The sequence below is a fragment of the Ornithorhynchus anatinus genome, chromosome 1, assembly GCF_004115215.2.
Source record: "Ornithorhynchus anatinus isolate Pmale09 chromosome 1, mOrnAna1.pri.v4, whole genome shotgun sequence".
Taxonomy (NCBI): domain Eukaryota; kingdom Metazoa; phylum Chordata; class Mammalia; order Monotremata; family Ornithorhynchidae; genus Ornithorhynchus; species Ornithorhynchus anatinus.
This window is the reverse complement of record NC_041728.1, coordinates 40,765,513-40,790,792: the sequence shown is the minus strand read 5'-3', so window position 1 is coordinate 40,790,792 and position 25,280 is coordinate 40,765,513. Positions and strand designations below refer to the sequence as shown.

Sequence of the window (25,280 nt, the reverse complement as noted above, 5' to 3'; positions counted from 1 at the left end):
GCTGTTCATCTCCGACTGAAAGGGGAATTGGGCTAAGGGTTATACAGAGGAAAAAACCTCATCTCTTGGAGTTTCATGGTTAAACATCCTTGGCCTTATTATTATTATCATCGTTATTGTGAATAATTATTATTAATGTAATGGTGTTTATTGAGCACTTACTATGCACTAAACACTGGGGTGGAGTCAAGATTATCAGATTGGACACAGGCCCTGCCCCACAAGGGGCTTGCAGTCATCTTCTTCCCATTTTACGGATGAGAAAATAGAGAATGAGAGGTTGTGACTTGCCCAAGGTAACAAAGTAGACCAGTGACAGGGCTGGGGCTTGAACCGGCCCTCCAGACATACAGGCCTAAATTCTTTCACCACAACCATGTGGCTCCCTCCTGAGTCTCAAGCACCAAACAGAACAGAAAACTCGATCAAGTCGAAGCAGTGTGAAAGCAGCACGGGCCTCAGAGTTAGAGGTTCTAATCCCAGTTTTTCCACTTATCTGCTGAGTGACCTTGGGCCAACCACTTAACTTCTCTGGGCCTCAGGTCCCTCATCTGTAAAATGAGGATTAAGATTGGGAGCCCCTTATGGGACTTGGGCTGTATCCAACCTGATGATCTTGTATCTGCCCCAGAGCTCAATACAGTGTTTGGCACATAGTAAGCGCTTAAAAAATAACTTTTTTTTTTAAAAAAAATCCCAGCTGGTGAACTTGCAGCTTAAAATGTGGGAACCCAATATGATCTTTAGCACTTTTCATACCAGGGTCCTGAAATGCTGTCACCAGCCTCGTTTTGTGATCGCTCCTGATCTTGGGAAGATTTTTCTCAGTCAGGTGACCGACTCTGAATTGAACTAATTCCTCAATCTGGCCCGCCTCCCTTTGGTTATCCAAAGTGGACACCAGATGTAGATGCCGACATTCATCCAGAGGTCCCGTCCCTCCCCCGGGGCCATTGTGCTCAGCTGGTGTTTTGGAAGGATGGGGCGAGTCAGTGAGAATGTGAGAAACACCACTGCCTGTGTTTTTCTTCAGGAAGAATCACAGTGCTCAGTGCCATTTAATAATGAGCCCATGCAGCATTTCTCTGCAAAGAGTTCTTTGTCTCCTTTATTCTCCCAGTAGCCTTCACGGCGCCCCTACTTTATAGATGGGAAGATTAAGACATGGAGGGATGAAATCATTCATAGTGGCATATCAGGGAGTACCAGCCCGGGTCCCTGGATTCCTTGCCTAGTGCCCTCTCCCTTCATTGAGAGATACAGCGATGGCAGGGTGGGATTTGTAGAGGAACCCCACCCTTGCCAACATTCCTAATGGAAACCCCAAAATGTCAGGTGCTCCATCTGAATGAGCTGGTCTGAAATAGGATCTTCCCAGTGCCCAGAGGTTACAGGATTATGAGATGACCCTAATGCTTTTGGCTGGTTCTCTGACCAGTTGACCTCATATGGTTCTCATCCATTCTTGCCTAGTTCTGTGCTTTCCTGGGCTCCTGGCTGGTCCCCTTTGCCTACCTCACGGTGCTGGAGCTGACCAAGTCCCTACCTGCGGCCTTGCTGGCGGCTGCCTTCTGACCTTCGTAAGTTGCCCTTGCAGGTGGAAAGAGCTGTCCTGTGTGCTGTCGGCCTGGAGTGAAGCCAAAACTGTTTAAGGCTGAGACTCGGGGTGGTGTGTTTAAAGCACTCCATCACCTTGCCCCCTCCTACCTCACCTCGTTACTCTCCTGCTACAACCAAACCCACACACTTCGCTCCTCTAACGCCAACCTTCTCACTGTACCTCGATCTCATCTATCCCTCCGCCAACCTCTTGCCTATATCCTGCCTCTGGCCTGGAAAGCCTTCCCTCCTCATATCTGACAGAAGGTTACTTTCCCTCACCTTCAAAGCCCTATTAAAGGTACAGGGAGCCTCTCCTGATTAAGCCCTCCTTTCCTTTTCTTCAAATCCCTTCCGTGTCACCCTGACGTGCTACCTTGATTCATCCCCCATCCCAGCCTCACAGAACTTATGTATGTATCTGTAATTGATTTATTTCTGTTAATGTTTGTCTCCTCTACTAGGCTCTAAGCTCACTGTGGGCAGGGACTGTGTTATGTTGTTATATTGTACTCGCCCAAGTGCTTAGTACAGTGCTCTGCACACAGTAAACTCTCAATAAATACTGACTGACTGTGGAATTGTACCTTCCACATTTGTGATTCAGCTATCTACTGATCGCTCTTGCGTGGATGTCACAGTAAGGACGACGATGTTTATTAAACACTTAATATATGCCAGACACTAATATGTGAGATGGAATCAGATCAGACACAGTCCCTGTTCCACGTGAGGTTCGTGACCGAAGAGGAAGGGGGAACAGGTATTTTATCCCCCTTTTACTCATGAGGAAACTGAGGCACAGAGAAATCAAGCAATTTGTCCAAGGTCGCACAACAGGCAAGCGACAGCATGGGGATTAGAACTCAGGTCTTGGACTCCCCATAGCAGGCTCTCGCAGCCATCCTCTCTCTGTGGGTCGCATTCTTAGATGGTGGTCAGAAGAGTGCCCTATTAACGTAGCAGGTTTGTTATTTGGATGTGTGCACGGTATGTTTGGGATTGTCTGGCTTGAATCCATCTAGGAAACTTAACCATCAGTGGAGTCTTCTTCCAGTACAAAGCCCAGCTATACAAAGTTCTGGGGTTTGACACCACCGACCCCAGATAAATGGTAAACAGTGTAGGCAAAGAGGGCTTGACTGCCCCAGCAGGATGGCAGATTTGAGTGACGAAAGAATCGAGAAGGTTCCAGCCTTGACGGCAGTGATGCCCCACCTGAAAGAGGCACGGGGACAACGCATCTAGGGGATGAGGCTCTTGCAAGGAGATCTCCCGCACGTGGGCCCAAAGCCAGGAGCGTAGGCAGGTCACGTTTTTCTCCGATGCCCGTCCTGCCCCTGATGGGGTGAATTTGGGGCCTCCAGGCCACCTGTCCTAAATGGGGCAGCTGAAGCAGCCTCATGTTCTCTTGCTGTGGTCCCAAATGCTGGTCGGTGACGGTATTTATGGAGAGCTTACAGTGTGAAGAGCACTGTGTTAAGCGCTTGGGAGAGTACAGACACGTTCCCCGCCCAAACGAGATTACAGGCTAGAGGGATTGTGTTCCAAAGGAATCGTTGCTCAGGGGACTCGCCGAGTTTAGCCTTGAGGAGGCTCCCCCCTTGAATCCACTCCCCTGATGTGGTCGACCTCTGGTTAGAGACAGACCTGCCCGGGGACCGGACTTTGCAGCTGTCCCCGGCTCACACCGGCGGACACTCCGTCTCTTTGCACCCCTTACTGCCAAGAGGCACGAACCGCCCCCCACAGCTGCAGGAGGGAAGTAGTGTGGCCTAGTGGAAGCATCACAGGCCTGGGAGTCGGAGGACGTGGGTTCTAATTCCAGCTCCGCCACATGTCACACGTCTGCTGTGTGACCTTGGACAAGTCCCTACACTTCTCTGTGCCTCAGTTACCTCATCTCTAAAATGGGGATTGAGACTGTGAGCTCCTTGTGGGACAGGGACTTTGTCCAACACAGTTGTCTTGTAATAATAATAATAATAATGATGGTATTTGTTAAGCGATTACTATATGCCAAGCACTGTTCTAAGCACTGGGGTAGATACAAGGTAATCAGGGAGTCCCATACGAGGCTCACAGTCTTAATCCCCATTTTACAGATGAGGTAACTGAGGCACAGAGAAGCAGTGACTCGCCCAAAGTCACACAGCTGACAAGTGGTGGGGACGGGATTAGAACCCACCAACTCAGACTCCCAAGCCTGTGCTCTTTCCACTAAACCATGTTGCTTCTCTGTACCTACCTCAGTACTTAGAGTAGTGTTTGGCACAAAGCACTTAAAAACAACAACACAGTTATTAGTTTTAGGGACCGGCAGGTCAGACTGGGTAATCTGTGGGGATTTGAGGGAGGAGAGGACAGGGAGGGTGGAGCCCGGGGAGGAGACCGAAAGATAACTCGGGGAGAGCGGTGGGACCATCGCAGGTGTGGTGGAAACTTGGGCACGTTTGACCCTTGCCAGTTTTGCTGTGGGTTTCCGTGGTTGGGATCGAGTGACTTGCGGTTTGGCCGGTCTCTGAGACCTCTTGCTTTTCAGACACAGGTTGCCTCACTCTATCTCAGTATATCCTCCTGGACCCCATCCTGATGTTCTTCATCATGGCTGCCACGCTGAGCATGGTCAAACACCACTCTTGTGCGGACAGGTGAGTGGAATCCCTTCCGGGAGCCGGCTACGTAGCTTTGCCTTTGATGATGGTGATGATGATGATGATAATTTTGGTGTTGGTTAAGCGCTTACTTTGAGCCAAACCCTGTATTAAATAATAGGGGTAGAACCAAAATAATCCAGCCACTCACAGTCCCTGACCCACGTGAAGCTCACAGTCTAAGTAGGAGGGAGAACAGATATCGAATCCCTGTTTTCAGATGAGGAAACTGAGGCACTGAGAAGTAAATGGCCGAGTAGTAAGAACACCGGCAGGGAGTCAGAGGACCTGGGTTCTAATCCCGGCTCTGCCACTTGTCTGCTGTGACCTTGGACAAGTCATTTATGTGCCTCAGTTTCCTCACCTTTACAGTCGGAAATAATAGCCGTTCTACCTCTCCTAGACTGTGAGCCCCTTGTGGGACGGGGACTGTGTCTGACCTGATTATCTTGTATCTAATCGAGCCTGGGACGGACCTGGGGCTTCTGGTCCGGCCTAGGATTCTTCAAGAGCGTGGGGCAGTGTTGGGGATGATCTGTCCGGTCCAGCCTAGAGAAATGGCTTAGCAGCCAGAGAACTTGTGTTCTCCCACTCTTTGCTTCTTGGCCAGTATTGCCCAGCTCACCTTCCACCCCAGCAAACCAATCTAGTCCAATTTAAAGAAGCTAATCCTCCAGCCTGGAGGTTTGTTGTTGTTTTTTTTAAATAGTATTTGTTAAGCGTTTACTCTGTGCCAAGCACTGTATGAAGCCCTGGGGCAAATGCAAGCTAATCAAGTCAGACACAGTCCCCTGTTCCACATTGCTAACCGAGCTGCTCAGACCCCATGCAGAAAGGCTTCCTCAGATTTTCTTTTCATTTCCTATCGGGTAGTGGCTGTAGTTGAGCCAGACTCTTCGAGGAACCAGTTTACGAGGGAGGGAGAGAGAGAGACATGCTTTCTTTCCCTTCTGCCTTCCCCCCTTCTCCCTTCCCTCCCTCTTCCCTTAAATCAGTGTCCTTGATTGAGCCTTGACTCATCTCTTGTCGCTCCTGCAGGCCCTTCTCTACCCCGTGGTGGCTCTGGCTCACCCTGACAGGGGCCAGTCTGGCCGGTGCTCTAGGGGTCAAGTTCGTTGGCCTCTTTATTGTCCTGCATGTAGGACTGAACACAATTTCAGACCTTTGGGAACTGCTGGGAGACCTCAGTCTTACACTGGTGAGCATCTGTAGTGGGGTTTTTCTCTTCTGGAATGATTTCTTTGGTAGCTTTTAATGAGGAATCGGAGGCCCCTAGGTCTCCACAGGGGCTCAGACCAGGGAAGGAACATCGCCGGGTGGGGCGGAGGGACAGATGTGAAGAGGAGAGTGCAGGAGGGGCTGGGGCGTGGGAGAAAAGGAGTCCACAGGTTATTTGGGTTCTGGGTCTAGCAGTGTCCCTGGGAGTCTTGTAATCGGACAGATCTGCTTCCCCTCTTGGGAATTCCCTGGTTCAGTTCAGCTTGGGCGTGGACAGACGGTCACACGTAGAATTACAAGGCTCCATAAGACTTTAACTACTGCTCTGTCAAAGAAAAGCAGTGAAAAGAGCAGTATTAGTAATAATATCTGTAATTGTGGTATTTTATAACGATGCTACTGATGCCTGTTTACTTGTTTTGATGTCTGTCTCCCCCCTTCTAGACTGTGAGCCCATTGTGGGCAGGGATTGTCTCTCTTTGTTGCTGAATCGTACTTCCCAAGCGCTTAGTACAGTGCTGTGCATATAGTAAGCACTCAATAAATACAGTTGAATGAATGAATTTAAGTGCATACTATTTGCCTAGCACTGTACTATATGTCAGAGTAGATAGAAACTAATAATATGGACAGAGTCCCTGCCCGACATGGAGATCACCATCCAAGGAGGAGGGAGAACAGGGAAACAGCGTGGTTTAGTGGATAAAGCGTGGGCCTGGGAGCCAGAGAACTTGGGTTCAAATCGCGGCCCTGCCATTGCCTATGGTGTCCCTTGGGCAAGCCACTTAACTTCTCTGGGGCCGTTTCCTCAACTGTAAAATGGGGATTCAATTGCTGTTCTCCCTCCTGTTTAGACTGTGAGCCCCAAGTGGGACAGGGACTGTATCTGGCTTGATTAACTTGCATCTATCCCAGCGCTTGGAGCGGTGCCAAGCAAATACCGTAAAAATAAACAAAGAACATGAATTGTATTCACATTTTACAGATAAGAAAGCTGAGGCCTAGAGAAGTGAAGTGACTTGTCCCAGCTCACACAGCAGACAGAGTTAGATAAGCACCCAGGTCTTCTAACTCCCGAGCTTGTGCTCTTTCCATTAGGCCACCCTGCTTCTCTGTTATTGTTCCCTGGCAGTTACCTAGAATAATACTGTGTAATTAGCCGGGGCTTTTCTTCTCTGCAGTCCTCATCTCCATCGATCCACCTAGCACTTTTGGTGGGAGTGCAGATCAGCCCATGGCTCAGGATGGAAGCGTTGTGTAATGATAATAATTTGAATAATTGTGGTATTTGTTAGGCGCTTACTATGCACCAAGCACTGAGATAGATATAACGTAATTGGGTTGGACACAGTTCCTGTCCTACATGGGTCTCACGGTCTTAATCCCCCTTTTACAGGCGCAGAGAAGTTAAGTGAGTTGCCCAAGGTCACACAGCAGACACTTGGTGGAACCAGGATTAGAACCCCAGTCTTTCTGACTCTCAGGCCCTGGGTCTCTCCACTAGGCCTCCCCGTTTCCCTGCTCATGTAGGTTGTTCCCTGTCAGCCGGAGCCACCAAATTGGAGAGCTCTGCTTAATAGTAGCCCATCAGGAGCCTTTGGAGTCCATTGTTTACTTCCACTCCCCCGGGCTCTTGGGAACATAATGGGGTGGAGAGGCAGAGTGAGGGGTTGAGGGAGGCCGGGACCCCTCACACCTTTTTCGTCCAGGCCTTTGTCCCCGGCCTTGGGGACACCCCTCGCAGCTTCCTCTTCCAGGCCTTCCTCCCCGGCCGGATTTCATCAGAGTCATCGACCTTTGTGTTGCAGGTAATGCTGGGGAAACACTTGGTGGCTCGGATCTTGTGTCTGATTGTGCTGCCTCTTGCTCTCTACACAGCCCTGTTTGCCGTTCACTTCCTCGTGTTGAATAGAAGGTATTTCCTGCCCCACCCCTCGCTCTCGCCCAGACTTTCTCTGGGTCTTTCGTGCCTTTCTCAGGCCCTGAGCTTCGCTGGGATCATTCCTGAGAAAGGCAGGGGCAGTCAGCTTGAGTGAGGGAAGAATATTCCGCTCCTTCCTGCTCCCCCTCCATCCCCTCCCCCTTCTGTTTACTCAGGTTATCTTGCAAGGTAAAGATCAGTGCCCTGGCAGAAAGAAAATGAGAAACTCCCAAAAGCCACCATGCCTGTTTTGGTAGTCCCTGAGTTAGGTTTTTTTTTGGTTGTTCTTTTAATATAATTTTGAAGCCCTTACTTGGTGCCAGGCACTGCTGTAAACACTGGGTTAGATACATGCTAATCAGTTTGGTCAAGGTCCATGTTTCCCATCGGAGCTCCCAGTCCCCATTGTATAGAGAAGTGAAATGAGTTGGACAAGATCGCACAGCAGACAAGTGGTGGAGCCAGGATTAGAACTCAGGTTTTTATCTTGGTAGTGGGGAGGAGCCGGGAAGGGGAAACTCCTCAACCCATTTTGTTAACTCAAGGAGCGTGACGCTTTGCAGTTCAACCTCAGCTCCCTTGTCCCCAGTACCCCGCCTGTCCTACCCATTAGAAGCAGCATGGATAGAGCACAGGCCTGGGTCTCGGAAGGTCATGGGTTCTAATCCTGTCTCCCCCCTTCTAGACTGTGAGCCCGTTGTGGGCAGGGATTGTCTCTCTTTGTTGCTGAATCGTACTTCCCAAGCGCTTAGTACAGTGCTGTGCATATAGTAAGCACTCAATAAATACAGTTGAATGAATTAATTTAAGTGCATACTATTTGCACTCTACTTGTCTGCTGTGTGACCTTGTTTAAGTCACTTCACTTCTCTGTATTTCGGTTACCTCATCTGTAAAATGAGAGGATTGAGACAGTGAGCACCTCCTGGGCCAGCCTGATTTGCCCGGATCCAAGCAGCACTTAGTACGGTGTCTGACACGTAGTAAACCCTTAACAAATACCACAATCATCATTATTATTATTATTTCATCTTGCTGCGTTTTTTTCCCCCCAGTGGTCCCGGCGATGGTTTCTTCAGCTCTGCCTTCCAATCCCGGCTGACGGGGAACAACCTACACAATGCCTCCATACCAGAGCGTGAGTGTCCGTCTCTAAGAGTGGTAACCGTGGTCTCGGTTGAGCGCTTACTTGGGTGCCAAGCCCTGTGCTAGTTGCTGAGTACCTCTGTCCCTGGGCCCCTTTCCAGAGAGGGAGCTGCAGTAGAGCGACTCTCGGGGGAGGGTTTTCAGGAAAATATCTAGTCCTTTGTTTTTGCAGAAGATGCCAATGATGGCGGAGTTCATCTCCGGGCCCGTGTGCGTGGTGGTCAGAGGGAGATGCCCTGGATCAGGGAGGGATGGGCAGGTCTTCAGCCTTAATTTTTGTGGCCAGGGGGTGAAATGGGATCCACAGGGCACTCTCTGGGTGGGCTAGGCAACAGGAGCAGCGGCTTAAGCTGCCTTGTTCAACCGTCTGCGCTTGTCAGGGGGTGACGGAGGGTGACAGTCCACGTTCTCTGGGAGCCGTTGGTTCGGGGGTTCTGAGGAACCCGTGTGTGTTCGGGGGAGGCCTTGGAGGAGTGGCACAGCTCTGTCACCCCTTCCTCCCCCCAGACCTGGCCTACGGCTCTGTGATCACGGTGAAGAATCTCCCGGAATGGCCAGTGGCTACCTGCACTCTCACTGGCACTTGTACCCTGAGGGAATTGGCGCCCGCCAGCAGGCAGGTGAGCGAGCCGGGCGACAGGCCCCCTCCCCACTCCCTCCTGCCCCTCTGGCCCCCATCCATGATATTTCTTATTTTGGTAATAATATGAGGGAGGAGATGTTCGTCGCCCTATCCTCTCCACTACTCTCTTGGGAATTGGTAGAACCTGGCAGTCTCTAGAGGGAGTTGAACCTGGGGGCCGCCTCACTCTCTAGCCCCGAATGGCCTTACTCCTAACTCAGTTCTCCAGCAACAATCAATGCTGTGTATTGAGCACTTCCCTTCTATTCTCCATCCACATCCACGCCTCGGGGAGAAACTCAGTCGCTCACGTGGCTTCAACTATCAGTTGATTATGCAGGGGACTGCCAAAGCTACGTCTCCAACCCAATCTCCCTCCTTCTCTACAGTTCCACAGAGAGCAGCGTGGCTCAGTGGAAAGAGGCCCGGACTTGGGAGTCAGAGGTCATGAGTTGAAATGCCACCTCTGCCACTTGTCAGCTGTGTGACTGTGGGCAAGTCACTTAACTTCTCTGTGCCTCAATGACCTATCTGTAAAATGGGGGATTAACTGTGAGCCTCACATGGGACAACCTGATTACCCTGTATCTACCCCAGCGCTTAGAAACAGTGCTCTGCACATAGTAAGCGCTTAAACAAATACCAACATTATTATTATTATTATCTCCTCCTGCCTTCAGGGCATCTCTACTTGGGTGACCTGCTGTCACCTAAAACTAAACATGTCAAAAACAGAACTTATCTTCCCACCCAAACCCTGGCCTTCCCATCACCGTAGACAGCACCACCATCCTTCCTGTCTCACAAGTCTATAACCTGCACCATGAAATGTTGGGTAGATATTTGGAATATTTGTTGTTGTTGTGTGTGGTTTTGTTGTTTTATTTTTTTCCAGTGTTTCTGAAGCTATTTGTGGGGTTCTGGGTTTGCCCTCCTAGAGTGTGTGCCTGCAAACTGTGTTGCATTGTACTCTCCCCCATGCTTAGTACAGTGTTCCTCATATAGTAATTGCTCAATAAATAGCATTGATTGACAGTTGACTTTCAAGCGCTTAGTAGTACAGGGGGTTTGCACTCGGTCAATACTATTGATTAATTGATTGTCCTGCCCTCAGGGAGCTTGCAATTTAAAAGCAAACTGCGACAGACAGATGCAGTCCTCCCCCACCCACCCATACACACAGCATCAGATATCCCAAACCAAACCAAAGCAGATCATTGTGAAGGCATCCTGCCTTCATACTCTCTGGCAGCAGTCGTGACCCTTAAGTCACTCCTCATTCCCGGCTTTGGAGACATGGAGATATATGGGAGAGGGGTGCAGAGGGGAGAGGCCCAGATCGATTGGAGCATTCTTGTGTCATTCAGGTCACGACGTATCTTCACAAGGACTATAACAACCTGTGGATTGTGAAAAAACCCAGCGTCAACACAGGTAAGCAGAAAGTGGGCCAGGCCGGCCGGGGAACCGACGTTTCTCGGTGCCGTCTCGTGGTCTCGGTCCTCTTTTTAATGTTCTCCCACCCACGGACGGGTGGGCTGGTGGCGGGAGGGTTTTGGGGCCGAACATTTAGACCCGGGCTTCCCTGGTCTGAAGTCTTCTTCAAAGCGGGCCCGAGAGCAGGCTTAGCCTAGAAGGAGGAGACCCGAGCTGCTTAGTGGACAGAGCCCAGGCCTGGGAATCAGAAGAACCTGGGTTCTAATCCCGGCTCTGCCACATGTCTGCTGTGCATGACCTTGGACAAGTCGCTTAACTTCTCTGGGCCTCAGTTACCTCATCTGTAAAATGGGGATTACGACTGTGAGCCCCATACGGGACAGGGACTGTGTCCAATCTGATTAACTTGGATCTACTGCGGTGCTTAGAATAGTGCATTGGTATGTAGTAAGTGCTAAACAAATACTATTATTATTATTATTGTTATCATCGCTTGCCCGGAAGGAAGGAGCCTACAGGCAGCGCCAGGTAGCAGATGGCAGCTGCCCTCATTTCATGGCGGCCCATTCCAGCACACAGCGGCTCCCGTTGTTCCAGCAGAATAGATGGTTGTCCACCGATCTACAGGAAGTGGCTTCCAAGGCCACCGCGGCTTGGGTCGGGCTGGGCCATGGGCCCCTGGCCAGGGTTTCGCCCTGTGCTTCAGCCACCTGGTGGGAGCCAACCCAACAGACTGACTCCCACGAAGGGCTTCTTCTCTAGAGGGTGACAGATTGCTGCCTGCAGGTCAGGCCTTCCGCTCCAGCCAGGGAGAGGGCAGAGAGCGCCTCCCACTCACCTTCATTTGCACTCTCGCTGGCTCATTGTCTGTTTGATTCACCTATGTTAGGGTGATCCTTCTCGGACGGGAATGGGTATGCTGGCTTTTCCCAGCCTTGCCAACTGTCCTTACCGCCATTCATTTCTCCTCGCCTGCTTTCTCATTTCACCTCCTCCGTCGGCCAGCGTGGTTTTTAGCCTGGTTGTTTGTAAGACGGCTTGCAGAACAGTTTTCTGGCTTTGTTTAAAATCCCTCACCTCTCCTTACCGGGGATGGTTAAATCCACTGGATCTCCTCGAGCCTGTAAGCTTCTGAGTAGGCGCTCAGTAAGTACGATTGAGTGGTCTAAGGTTATGCCTATCACACCTCACCCCACACATGAGTTTTGAACCCCTCTGAAAGGTGTGGAATTAAGTTTAAATTTGGTGAAGTTGAAGAGGAGCCTTGTAGCATTCAGTGCAAAAAGAGGGAAGATAATGAGAATGAGAATTATGGTATTTAAGTGCTTTTCATGTGCCAAACACTGTACTGAGCAGTGGGGTAGATAAAAATATAAGCAGGAAGACACAGTCCTTGTCCCACATGGGGCTCACAATACAAGTGGGAGGGAGAACAGGTAGTGAATCCCCATTTTACAGAGAAGAGAACTGAGGCACAGAGCAGGTCACACAGGTCTCCTAGAAGGCAAGGGACGGATCGGGGATCAGAACCCAGGTCCTCTGACTCCCAGGCCCAAGCTCTTTCCACTAGGCCACTCTGCTTCTCTACATTCAGGAGCAAGGTGGTCTAGTGGAAAGAGCTTGGGTCTGGGAGTCAGGGGACCCGGGTTCTAAGTCTGGCTCCACAGTTTGCCTTCCGTGTAACTTCTCTATGCTTCAGTTTCCCCATCTGTGTTTATGGGAATTCAGTTCTGTTATCTCACCTCCTTGGACTGTGAGCTCCTTGTGGGACAGGGACTCTACCCGACCTGATTATTTTGCATCTACCCACAGTGCTTAGCACAGGGCTTGGTACTCAGTAAGTGCGTAACAAATACTACTTACTACTAGTTCTACTCATAATAATAGTAAGTAGAGCCAAATCTGCTGATGTCCCTGGACCATGATGTCTTCTTGAATGTTAGGCCCAGGCTGAGACATAGGGTTACCGATGCATGTGTATCTTAAGTCTGGTCAGTAGAGAAATGAACACCATTGTTAAAGCCCCAAACTGTAAAGTTAGGCTTCAGTTATTTGGAGACTTCCTTCCCGACATGTCTTGTTTCACTTCGTGACGTCTCTCCCTAGAGTTCTGGAAAGATAATGTTGTTTAGAAATTCTCAGGAATTTCTCCGGAGAGCCAGCAATTTGGTGTTTTAGATGGAATTCTATTTATATCAGGTAGATTTATTATTTCTCCTCAGCAGCCTCAGAGCTGGTAAATTTCTGTTACGACCGGGTCCCAGTCTATTTCCAGAGCCTCAATTCCCCGAGGGCTTTACTGCTTGGCCCGGGTAGCTGCTGTGGCCTGTTCGTATCTCGGTTTCATCGCCATATCTTTTTGCCCATCAGCATCCGTCGGGATTCTTATTGGCCTTGAATACAGAATTGGCCGATCCCCCGCGTTTTCGGGAGCAGTCCCCATGAATGGCAGGGAGGAGCCCAAAACAGGGATTGAGCCAGGTGGCTTTGGTTTTTTTTCTTGATGTTGTTTGTTTTGTGATAAGTGCTTACTATGTGCCAGGCACTGTATTAAGCGCCGGGTACAGGCTAATCAGGTTGGGCACAGTCCGTGTTCCACTTGGGGCTCCCAGTCTTAATCCCCATTTTACAGATGAGGAATCTGAGGCCCAGAGAAGCAAAGTGACTTGCCCAAGACCCCACAGCAGACAAGTGACGAAGCTGGGATTAGAACCCAGGTTCTCTGACGCCCAGGCTTGAGCTCTTTCCACTAGGCCGCGCTGCTTCTCACTGCCTTGTTCAGGGATCATTCCTGTCCTGTGATTTCTCATTTGGTCCATCCCTCAGATCCTTCCTTCACAGTGGAATTTGTGAGACATGGAGACATCATTCGGCTGGAGCACAAAGAGTAAGGCTGTTCGAGGGCCTGGGGGTCAGGGGTCAGGGTGTGGGTTCTCATTTCCCAGTTAGTTGGAATTAAACGGGAAACAGACCAGATGTACCCTTGGTAGATGGGGAAATGTTTAACCGGTGGCCCTGTTTGGGAATTAACTGGGAACTGTTTGGAAGCAGTGTGCTTCCTGCTTCTTCTCATATTGCCTCATACTTTGTCTGGGGGGACCAGAGAGCTGCTGCCTTATACTTCTGTCCACAGACTTCAGGGAGCTCTTGGGGACCCAGAAGAGAGGACCGGTTTTAAAAGTTCAAACCCTCCTTCGCCTCGATCCCCTCTGAGCCCCCCAAATCCTTCAGTTTCGCTTGACGCACCGCAACACCAGTAGTCGGAATTGAAGTTCCACCTTACGTGGCCTGCAGTTTAAGCTAAACACCCTTTTCCTTTGAATTCCAGGACTTCGCGAAACCTACATAGTCACCAGCATGAGGCCCCCATGACCCGGAAGCACTATCAGGTCACTGGCTACGGGGTGGTAAGTCAACGGCCAATGTTCCGAGCGTGGTAGCAAGTATCGGTCCCAGGAGAGCGATTGGCTGCGTCTGTGAAGATGTGTAATGCCAGCTTTGAGGCAGCATTAGGGTAACAATAAGATTGGGGCTGGCTCCTTTTGGAAAAGCTAATCCGTAAAACCGCCGTCCGTACCCTGTAATATTTATATTTTACAGCTTCTTTGTAGCACTAGTAATATTTTTCGTACATGTTAAGTAAGAAGGCTGTTTTGAACTAACTTTGAGGTAAGGGCCGACAACTCAAAGCTGTGGAGATTTTTGTGTCTCTGGATGCGTGTAGAGATAATCTAGTGCCCCTTTGACCTTCTCCAGATTCCTCTTGACATAGCATTGGTTGCTATATCTTGGGAGAGCCTAGGGGACTTTATCTCCATTTAACGTGGAGAGTAGCTTCGTTGGCTCCTTCGTCCAATCCCGTTTTTCTGGGATTAATCCTCTTTGTAGGGTCAGTAAGTAAATTTTTGAATTACAGTTTACAGAGGACACTCCTGCCATATCTCATAGCTGCCGCCCCCCCCCCCCCCCCCCCCCAGTTGGCCAACCTCTGGGGTGGAAAAGGCCAAAATCTAGTCCCGTTGGCCAAGGTGAGGTGAGGGTGGTGGCCAGGTGATGGGCGAGATCTAGGTCCATGAGTCGAAATAGGAGTAGACCCCCAAACTCCCCTATTTTTAGAGTCCAGCGAAAACTGGAATCTGGTATTCAAGAAAACTGTTTCTCTTCCATCCAAACCCTAGATTCTGGGCATGGATCTCCTGTCCTTGGTCATCAATATTAGTCCATCAATATATAGTCATGTAATGAGCGCTTACTCTGTGCGGGCTACTATGTGCCGGGGAGAGAGAGCACAGAGCAAGCACTCGAGTGGCCGACTAAGCCAGCAGTACTCCCAGTGATGGGGCAGATGCCTTGGACACGATGGCTTCCTGGTGGTGGCCCCTGACTGCCCTGGCTTCAAAGGAGGCTGAAGGTAGCCCTTTTAAACCCGATGACTCTTGAGTGAGCTCCATTCCCTTCTCCCTTCTTGTCTGCTCTTTCCCCCCGAACTCCTCTTGCTTCCCGTGTGCTCTCGGCTTGGTCCACCACGCAGAACGGCACGGGAGACTCGAATGATTTCTGGCGGATCGAAGTGATGAACCGCAAAGCTGGGAACCGGATCAAGGTCTTACGCAGCCGGATCCGACTGATCCACCTGGCCACTGGCTGTGTCCTGGGCTCTTCGGGGAAGACGCTACCCAAGTGGTGAGCCCCTGGCCCTCTTGGGGGCTCACGTCCGAGGCCTGGGCCCTTTCGGTCAGGGCGGCTTTCTGTTCAGTACCTGCCAAGACAGTCTATAGGCTGGCTTCCTAATAGTAATAATTGTGGTATTTAAGTGCTTACTATGTGCTTGACACTGTACTAAGCGCTGGGGTAGAAAGATAATCGGGTCCCATGAGAGGCTCACATTCTGTGTAAGAGGGACAAAAGACAGCGAGCCCCCTTTTTGCAGCTGGAACTGAGGCACAGAGAGGTTAAGCGACTGGCCCAAGGTCACAGAGCAGACAGATGGCAGAGCCGGGATTAGAATCTAGGTCCTGTGAATCCCAGGCCCCGGGGTTTTTCCACTAGGTCAGGCTGCTTCCTAAGAACTACATTGCCATTGGACTCTCCTGTCCCAGCGATTTCCCTCAAAGGGGACTGGAGGGGAAAAATGGCCAAAGACAGAAAGAGACCATAAAGGGAGCTCCGAAGCAGGACCTTGCTCTAGCTACAGAGCGTGGGTTTACGGGTTGATCTCTCAACAACACCAGTGAGCAGTCAGGCTGACAGGACTGTATTCTGCCTCTCTCACTAATTGGCTCTGGGGCCTTGGGCAAGTGCTCTTAATGATGATAATGATGATTATGATAATAATAAAAAAGATGGTATTCATTAAGCACTTCTGAACATTGTGCTGGGCCAGATGAAGAGGTAATCAGATCAGATTCAGTCCCTGTCCCACATGGTTCTCTCAGTCTAAGAGGTAGGGAGAACTGGTATTTCAGTTCTTTATTTTACAGGTGAAGAAACAGGTACAGAGTAGCTAAGCGACTTGCCCAAGGTGTCACACCAGGTAAGAGGCAGAGCCGGCATTAGAACCCAAGTCCCCTGACTGGCAAACCTCTGCTCCTTTCTCCCCACCAGTCTCTCTGCCTGAAAAAGTTAAAATACTGTTCTGCTCTGGAGTCTTTTGGAAGAAGACAGGGCAACCTAAAAGAGTCAGCCAAATAGGGTTGGGTTCAAGCGCTCAGAGACATTTGTGGATTCATTTCACAGGGGCTGGGAGCAGCTGGAGGTCACCTGCACCCCTTACCTGAAGGAAACCCCCAATTCTGTCTGGAACATCGAGGACCACATCAATCCTAAATGTGAGTGAGTGCCCCCTTCCACCTGGGCCGGGTTGGAACGGTTATGGACCGTTGGGTCCGAGGGAGCCGCCTTACTTCAAAGTCAGGCTTTTACCGCCCTTACTTGGGTAACTGGGCCAATAATTTGTCCACGTTCCCCAGCACCCTTGACCTTGACTTTTCACCTGCCACATCAACACGCCCTCGATGTAGAACTTGTGTTGATGGGAGGAAATGGTGAGAAACTGCTCTGCCTTATTCCTCTTCCCTTTTTCTTTCCTCCCCCAGTGCCAAATATCAGCCTGGAGGTGCTGAAGCCCAGTTTTCCCGAGATCCTCCTGGAGTCCCACATGGTCATGATCCGGGTGAGATTGCCCTGTTTAAAGCTGGCTCTCCTAGATCTCCCAGGAAATCACCAATTGGGTCATCACACTAGGACTGGCATGTGGAGAGTCACACCTTCCCCCCCATGTGGAAAGCTCCCCAAAGTTGTCAGTCCCCGTGAGCCTTAGCAAGACTCTTCCCTCATCCTCTTCTAACCTAGATATTTAAGCCAAAACCGTTGTCTTGGATGGGGCCCCAGTGGCTTGAATTACATCTTGCTTTCTTCCTTTGAGAGCTGTTTTCCTCTAGGACTCTTCAGGAAATGATTAGTGACCAGCAGATCATAGATTGTTTTATACAGGCGCCCTCCTTGAAAACCAGCAAGGGAAGGTTTAGGCTCCAGGAGAGCCCCTTTGTAACAAGATGAGAAGCTGAATGTTTCTCTAGGATCATGACTGGTCTTTATCCAAATGTTACAAATGATGTCATCACCCGGGTTTGGGAGGTGGCTGCGGGGGCAGCAAGAAATGGCGCCAGGGTCACCAATGGTCAGGGTCACTATTCATAGCTGTCACTGTAGCATGCCACGGCTTACAATACAGCCCTTTTGGGGGTAAGCACTCATCATACAATGCGTCATTCCAGAAAGGCGTTCGAGAATACGGCTTCAGAGCTCAGTTCTCTCTCCCTCAGTTGTTGTTGTCGGACAGGTAGTGGTAAGGAAGGGAAGAGAGGCTTTTCATTTGAAATTTGGAATGGGAGGTAGTCCGAGAAGTGGAAAGATACTGCAGGAGAGAAAGCACTGGTGCTAACAGTGGTCAGGTTGAGTGGAAGCCCGGAGGCCAGGCCGGGGATGGGAGCCTCAGGTCCAGAGGTCAGTTAGCATCCCCAGCTCTAAGCCAGAGAGCCAGACCACTAAGCCGGAGAAGCAACTTGCACCTAGAGATGTATCCTTTCTTTTTCTGTCATTTCTAGGCTGTTAGCTTTCGGTGGGCAGGGGACGGGTCTACCAACTCTGTTGTATTGCCCAAGCATTTAGTACAGTGCTCTGCAGACAGTAAGTGCTCAGTAAATACTACTGACCCAATTTGGAGAATAGAAGTAGTCTACGCCACTGCTGCCAGAGAAGTTTCTCGAGAAGCCTATACCACACCCCACACGGTTTGGGTTTCTGGCCGGTGGTGGGGACTGCTGACCTCCTTTAGCCTTTTCAGTTACACTTGGGCCCGGGGGTAGAATCCACTGCCACTGGAGTCGTCGGGTATTTGTATGTTCCAAGAGTTTCTGGCCAACCGTCGTGTCCAGGCCGAGCACCCACCAGATGCCCTATGAACCGGGGTCATCCCGGCCACCCAGGAAAGCAAGGAAACCAGCTTCTGCCTCCCTGCCCCTCACTATGCGGCCCCCCGCCTCTGGACCGAGCTGCCGCTCGGCCCTGCAGCCCAACGGCCTCCGGTCTTATCTCTTGATCTTCCTGCAGGGGAACAGCGGCCTCAAGCCCAAGGAAAATGAAGTCACATCCAAGCCTTGGCACTGGCCCGTTAACTACCAGGTACGATTTTGAAGCTTCTCCTCCCGTGGCCTTGGCAGAGAAGCCAGCGAGGCACCCTCGGAGGCCCCGTCCTGACTCATGTCACGTCCGGAGCCTCAGTACTTCCTTTCCCAGCCGGGGGTCTCTCTGCAGCGGCTGGAGCCGAGCACTGCGTCCACTGGGATGTGGCCCATCGAAAGGTCTGTGGGCCTAAAGTCGGGATCAGCTGCAGACTTGAGTTCTTTGCCCCGACCCTATGGTCACCCAGCATTTGCGTCCTCAGTAGCCAACATATGATTTGATTCTGAAGGTTCTCTGACGGCTGAATAAGGCCAGTGCAGGGTGGCAAATTCCTTTTTAGAATGGCCCTGGATAAGCAGTTTATTGTTGTATCTTACTTTCCCAAGTGCTTCGTGCAGTGCTCCGCACGTGTTAAATGTTCAATAAATACGATAGAATGAACGAAAGTTGGGGATTCTCAGCTCTCCCTGATTGTTATTTTTCCCCCTCAGGGCCTGCGTTTCTCGGCCATCAACGAACAGATTATGCGTGTATTTACTTGGGAATCCAGTGAGTGCTCTTCTTGAAATTCGTTTCTGACATCTGGCCACGGGGGCTATCTCGCTCTCAATCCTGTCCTTTGTCCATCCCTTATTAGGTGGTCTGGTGGTTGAATCTGCTGAGCATTGGCCTTTATCTCTTCCTGGGAAGCATCACCATGGTGACTCTGCAGAGAGGAGTTCGCTTGCCAGCAGAGGCCAAAGGTCAGGTTCTAGATCTCATTTTAGGAACCAGGCCCAAAGGCTGAAGCACCCCCATCCCAGGGCAAGGGAGAAGCATGTAATGCTCCTCTCATTTTCCTTCCCTTTAGGCCCTGACTGCCCCCTGGGGAAGAGGAGAGCTCCTAGGAGCTGCTTTCTGCTCCAAACCCAGCTCTCTAAGGTCCAACCCTAATCCAGAGGCAGCGAGGCTTAGTGGAGAGAGCACAGGCCCAGAAGTCAGAAGGACCCTGAGTTCTAATCCCCACTCCATCATTTGTCTGCTGTGTGACCTTGGGCAAGTCACTTAACTTCTCTGTGCTCAGTTACCTGATCTGTAAAAACAGGGATTTTGGGCTGTCTCCAACCTGATTAGCTTGTATCTACTGCAGCGTTTAGTACAGTGCCTGGCCCAGAGTATACTTAACAAATACCATGAAAAAAAGTCCCCGACTGGCCATCTGTGCTAGTGGCTAATGCAAGCAGGGAAACCAGGTGCTTTCTGGCAGATTTTGCTTTTAGGTGGTCCTGCCTGCTTCCTTTAGTAGGCTCTCTTCATTCTGCATGCATCTCCACGCTCCTCAGAAACCTTCAGTGATTTCCGCAATCCTCTCTGCATCAAGCAGAGACTCCTACTTTGAGGCAGCTCTCAATCGACCCCATCTCCCTCTGGAATTCACCTGCTCTCGTCTCCCACTGCCACCCCAGCTCGCGTTCTTAGTTCCTCTCAAGTGAACCTGTTCACCAAGCCTTTTCTTCTCATCTGCCCCGACCCATTGCTCCCGCGGCTCCCCCTCTGTGTACCCACCCTGTACTCCACACGTCAGCGGACCACAGCTCTCTCCGTCTTTTAAGTCTGAAATTCCATCTCCTCCAGGAGGCCTTCCCTGACTGACTTTCTCATCTCCCACTGTATATTCCCCCTTTAAGCCCTCTACGCCACCTAAGCACTTAAGTAGACAACATTCCCCACAAGAGTTACATGCAGGTGCTTATACCCTTTTTCTTCTTTTTAGGCTAGAATTTAGCTAGTACTTAGCGCACTTGCTAGATTGTAAGCTCCATAAGGGCTGAGGATCATGCATACTAGTTCTGTGGCATTCTCCTATGCATTTAGTACGCAGCAGTGGAAGGTGCTCAGTAAGTAGTGTTGATTTGATTGATTTGGGGTCGTTGGTGGACGACTGCAAGCCCTGGTTCCTCAAGCCAGGGAAGGGTGGACAGTTGAAGAGTTTAGAGCAGGGAGGAAGGAGCATTCCTTTAGCTGGATGGGTCTGCTTTGGGCTGGCAGAGCTGAGGGAAACTGAGGGATCCATCTGGCGCCTGAGGCTGGATGCCTTCCGTCTGGATGGCTGAATTTGGATCAGTGCATAACTTTGGTGCCAAAAAAGCAGCTTTTTGTCCCGATTTAACCCCAGCAGACTGTGAGTGACCAAGATTGCTCAAGGATTCTGTATTGCATTGTAAACCACGGGATTAGTTGAACGGTACAATCTGTTGTTGTATTGTTCTGGTGGTTATATTATTATTATTATATAATATACAGTATAATATAGTTAAATAGTAATAATGCATCACTAACATTTATTGAGCTCTTACAATGTGAAACACCTGTGATAATTAATGTGAAAAGTCAATAAGACAGCCCTAACCGTTAAGAAGCTCTCAGTCTAAGAGGGGGACAGACTTCACTGAACAATAACCTAATCCAGCTAGTAATTATCATCATCATCATCATTAATGGTATTTGAAGTGCTTAGACTGTGTGGAACACTTTTAATAAGCGCCCGGAAGAGTACAGTACAACAGTTCGGTAGACACGTTCCCTGTCCACGGTGAGCTTACGGTTTAGAGTGGTGGACAGTAATTGTATAAATAGATAGTTTATAATGTCATACTAGGGGAAGTGTTTATTAAATGCTTTCTGTGTGCAGGGCAGTTTACTAAGCACTGGGAAAGAATGCACAGGTGATTATCAGACACAATTCCTGGCTCTCAGGGTGTGCTCAAAGTAGGCAGTGAAAAACAGGTTAAAATTCAACATTGCAGAATGATCTCTCATAAAAGATGAGGTTAAACAGTGCTGTAGTGCATCGCGTAATAATATAATGGTACTTCTTCAGTGATTACTATGTGCCAGCACTGTTCTAAGCCCTGGGGTAGATATAAATTAATCAGGTTGGACACAGTCCCTGTCCCCCATGGGGCTCACTCTCTTAATCCTCATTTTACAGATGAGGTAACTGAGGCCCAGAGAAGTTAAATGACTTGCCTAAGGTCACACGACAGATGTGATGGAGGCCAGGGTTAGTAGGGGATGCTCAGTGAATGCTCCCACCACATAGTTATTATTACTACTGTTTGCTCTCACTTGGAGGGCGCCAGGAATCAAGGCCTGTCTGGGATCCCTGGGTCCCCCCGGCCCCATCCCGCCAGACCTCATGCTGAGTAACCGGGGAGACGGAAGCCGTCGATCCGACGCAAGGCGTGTGGCTGCATTCTAGGGCTGGCCCGCGTCCTGCTGCATGGAGGGGGTCAGGTGCTGGCTTGGGCTGGCTGCTCCACTTACTCCCATTCTTCGCCATTGGGCCGAGTCTCTACTTCCATCACTACTTCCCAGCCATGCTTTTCTCCAGCATGTTAACAGGTAAGCGCCCTCCGGACCGCCTGCCGGGCCATATGCTGGGCCGGATGGAGAAAGACAAGGGGACTGATGAGGGAGTAGAGAAGGGAGTCGAGAAATAACCGAACCCTTGGCTCGGCTACGACAGCGGGGTGGAATGGGTTCAGGTGGTTTGACTCTGCTGGCTGGGTGTGTGTGTGTTTGTGTCTCTGACCCGAGCCTGGCCACTTTCTCCCCTCTGCCCCCTCCTAGGGATCACCTGGGACACCTTCCTGAGGTTCTGCGCCTGGCGCCTGGCATCCTTTCAACCTGGCTAGGAGGATACATATTTTCGGGATCCTGAGCATGATCCTGGGTACTGCCTATAGGTAAGACTGGACCCGGGGGCCCGAGGGGCTGGGCCTCCAGTCAACCCCCTCTTCTCTGGGAAGTTGGCAAGTTTTGCTGCTTAGAATATTGGCTTTTCATTCTCCCTCTTCCAGCCCCCTCCCCATTGTTGTCGTTCTTACTGCTGACTTATCAGCTCCAGAACGTGCTCACCCCAGAAAAATGTGTTTCCTGCCCTGAAGAAGCTTTCTCTCGGAAGCGGAGAAGATGGACACGAGAGCGCACACGCTCTTCTTTCCTCTCAGTTTTTGGTGTGACAGGCACGGGAGGGAAGTAGAGTGGTCAGACAGAGGTGGGGAGGAGGAGGGGAGGTTGGGAAAGGGAAGGGAGAGAGTGGAGAGGTGAGAGGGGCGAAGGAAGCCCAAGTCTGGAAGGTGTCCAGTGTGTAACCAGTCACAGCTGTGAGCCCACTAGGTGTCTCCCCTTCCTAGAAGACATCCCCTGGCCTGGGTGGGATGAATTGCCAATCCCTGGGAGGCATCTCTCCCACTCTTCTACTCCGTGTGCCTCTCTCTTTTTCATCTGTTCTTTGGCATCCTAGCCACGGGTTACCGTGATGTGATATCACCAGACCCGATGAGTTTCTGTCCAGTGTGATGGGTCGAGGGAGACCACGCCACAGCCCCTTCGTACTCTGGTGTTTTGACTGCGGGAATAGCGCTTTCTTCCCAGGCAGTCTCTCTCCCTCCCCCTAACCCTCTTCTTGCCTCCCAAAACCTCCCCTCAGCTCCTCGCAGCAGCTAGAGGGATTGGTGGAATGTCATGACGCTCCTTATCAGCTTGAGGCCGAGACTTTTTCTAAGGGCCCAGGAAAGGTCTTGCCTCCGAACATAATCAAACCAGGCTATCTGGGGAGAGGAAAGCCCTGGCTAGAAGGAGCCAAGGTAGGCTTGGCTTTGTCCCCGACAGATGTCGATGTCTGCAGGCCTCTTATTGATGATTTGTAAGTGCTGGATGTTGGGTAGCTCTTTTTCTGTGCATTGCCCTGAGCACTTGCACGTAATGTGCATTCCTCAGTCCTGGACAGAGAGGGAATAACAGCCAGTGTCAGGTGAGAGTACAGAAGAGTCGGGGGAGGGGGGGGGCGGGGGGCGGTTACGAGAAGGGAAGGCAAAGGGAACATTTTACATTCAGGATCCGAGGGCCCAACCTCAGTCAGTCAGTGAATAATCAGTGGTATCTACTGAGAGCCCTACTGTGTGCAGAACACTATATGAGGCACTTGGGAGAATACAGTACAAAGGAGTCATCCAACCACAAGAATTTACAGATTAGAGGGAGAACTCTTCGGTTTAACACCTTGGAGAAGGAAGGATTGCCCAGATTCCCACCTGATCTTTCCAGTCAATCCGTCAATGGTATTTGAGTGCATACCATATGAACAGCATTGTACTAAGCGCCTGGGAGAGTAAAATAGAGGTGGTAGACACGTTCCCTGCCCACAGTGAGTAAGCTCGTCCTCTAGACTAAGCTCACTGTGTGCAGGAAATGAGCCTACCAACTCTGTTATCTTATAATTATACTCTCCCAGTGCTCTGCACACAGTAAGCGCTCAGTAAATACCATCGATTGATTGGACATTGGATATCACTGAAGGGAGTGGCCTGATTCAGAGAGGACCCTGCCAGATCGAGCTTACAGTTCCATTCTCCCCTGTCCTCCTCGCTGCCTCTGTGCTTACAAAGAGGTCTTTCTGAAGCAGTGAGTTTTTGCCTGAAGCAGTGAGTTTTGCCCTCGACAAGCCTTGGCCCTCTGCCGCTGGAGGGTCTTTTGGAGGGCATTTCCAAAATCAAAACTGGTCTTTTCCCCAACGTGGTATTGGATTCTGCACCATCGGTCCAGTCTCTTTCCCAGACAACAGGATCCCCCACCTGGATGTCTTGCTGAGAGAGTCAGGGTTACTTTGCTCTTGTTTCCCCGTCTCTGTCTCTCAGATGCTGACCCGCTCTCTTGACTTCTTCCCTCTAGCTTCTACCTTTTCCACCCTCTGTCCTACGGAATGGTCGGTCCCCTGGCTCAGGACCCCCACAGCCCAATGGCAGGACTAAGGTGGCTGGACTCATGGGAGTTTTAGAGCTCACGACGGCTTCCCAGGAGGCTCCCAGCAGGCCACCGAGGACCAAATCTGGAGGAAATCGTCCGTGGATCTGGCTCTGTGGTGCTCCTTCAGGCAAGTAGCTGAAGGAACATTCTTCTCCTGAGGACACTGGCAAGCCTGCTGCCCCCAACCCTCCGGTTCTCTAGCAACACACCTCTGGAGCAGAGTCGGCGGTGCCCGAGGCCCGAGACTCCACACATCCCGTGGACGTTCTCCTGGGGCAGTTTTGGGGTGGAACATCTCCCTCTCGGGGTAATCTGGGTTCGTCAGTGAGTGACCAAAGGGGGCGGGCGGGGGGGAAGGGAGGGAGCCTGCAAGGGTTTGAGGTATGTTTGTAAGGAATGTGTTGCCATGTGTGTGAACCTTCAAGGGACTGGTTGTATGCAAGAGCGGTTGACTGGATATCACAGTGTCATGATGTTAAGGGTCAGTTTAGGGTGATCAGTAGCATTTTGAGGTGGTGTTTCATGTTGGAGTTTCTCTGTCATGGCTCGATGTGCTATGAGTCCTTGGGTGAGGGAGAGTGTGATCCTAAAGGGGCTCTGAAAGGGCTGTGGGGAGGGACTCCGAGGACCAGGAGCTTCAGCCCCAGGGCTGGCTGGGACACCCAGGCGGAGCAGATGCGGGGTCGGTGAGTCTCTCTTGTCCTCGCTTCCTTCTACTAAACCAGCATCACCCCTGAATGAGAGAACGGGCCCGGATCCGGGGGCCCCAGATCTCTCCTCACGGATCTCACAATCACCCTGCCAGGCATCCCTCTCTGGTTTAGAACATGTTTTCAGTGGCAGCTGACTGCCTGCTTCCCTGCCTGGGACCTAGACATGAGTTGCGCATCCTAGGGAGAAAAGGATCAATAAGTCAATCCGTCCATGGCATTTCCTGAGCATTTCCTGTGGGTCGAGCCCTGGGCTGAAGCGCTCGGGAGAGCCTGCCAGAGTTCATTCGATACAATTCCTGCTCTCCAGGAGTTTACAGTCTAGCAGGGGTTCCTGTATGTTTTCTGCTTCCCCTCCTCTCATCTTATCTCCCAGCTCCTTGCGGGGGGGCACCAGCTCTCAGCCATTTGGCCTGGGAAACAATCTCCCACTGAGATTCCTTCGGCTCGAAGCGTTTCCAATTGCCCCTTCGCTCTGGGTGGTACCCAGTCGGGCAGGT

The 25,280-nt window shown here is 50.8% G+C and overlaps 1 protein-coding gene across 1 annotated transcript in view; it reads left to right on the top strand.

The window, feature by feature from the left end:
* POMT2 (protein O-mannosyltransferase 2) overlaps positions 1-24,527 on the top strand; it is a 36,478-nt gene extending 11,951 nt beyond the window's left edge. Inside the window, 22 exon segments of the mRNA XM_029062130.2 lie at positions 1,474-1,566; positions 4,126-4,250; positions 5,292-5,451; positions 7,280-7,386; positions 8,448-8,530; positions 9,046-9,083; positions 9,086-9,154; positions 10,525-10,594; positions 13,424-13,484; positions 13,926-14,004; positions 15,129-15,280; positions 16,334-16,425; positions 16,693-16,769; positions 18,209-18,280; positions 18,772-18,809; positions 18,811-18,829; positions 18,918-19,023; positions 21,522-21,562; positions 21,565-21,664; positions 21,893-21,939; positions 21,941-22,008; positions 23,996-24,527. Coding sequence (XP_028917963.1) covers positions 1,474-1,566; positions 4,126-4,250; positions 5,292-5,451; positions 7,280-7,386; positions 8,448-8,530; positions 9,046-9,083; positions 9,086-9,154; positions 10,525-10,594; positions 13,424-13,484; positions 13,926-14,004; positions 15,129-15,280; positions 16,334-16,425; positions 16,693-16,769; positions 18,209-18,280; positions 18,772-18,809; positions 18,811-18,829; positions 18,918-19,023; positions 21,522-21,562; positions 21,565-21,664; positions 21,893-21,939; positions 21,941-22,008; positions 23,996-24,101 — 1,803 coding nt within the window. The 3' untranslated portion in view covers positions 24,102-24,527.
* Positions 24,528-25,280: the final 753 nt, after the last annotated feature.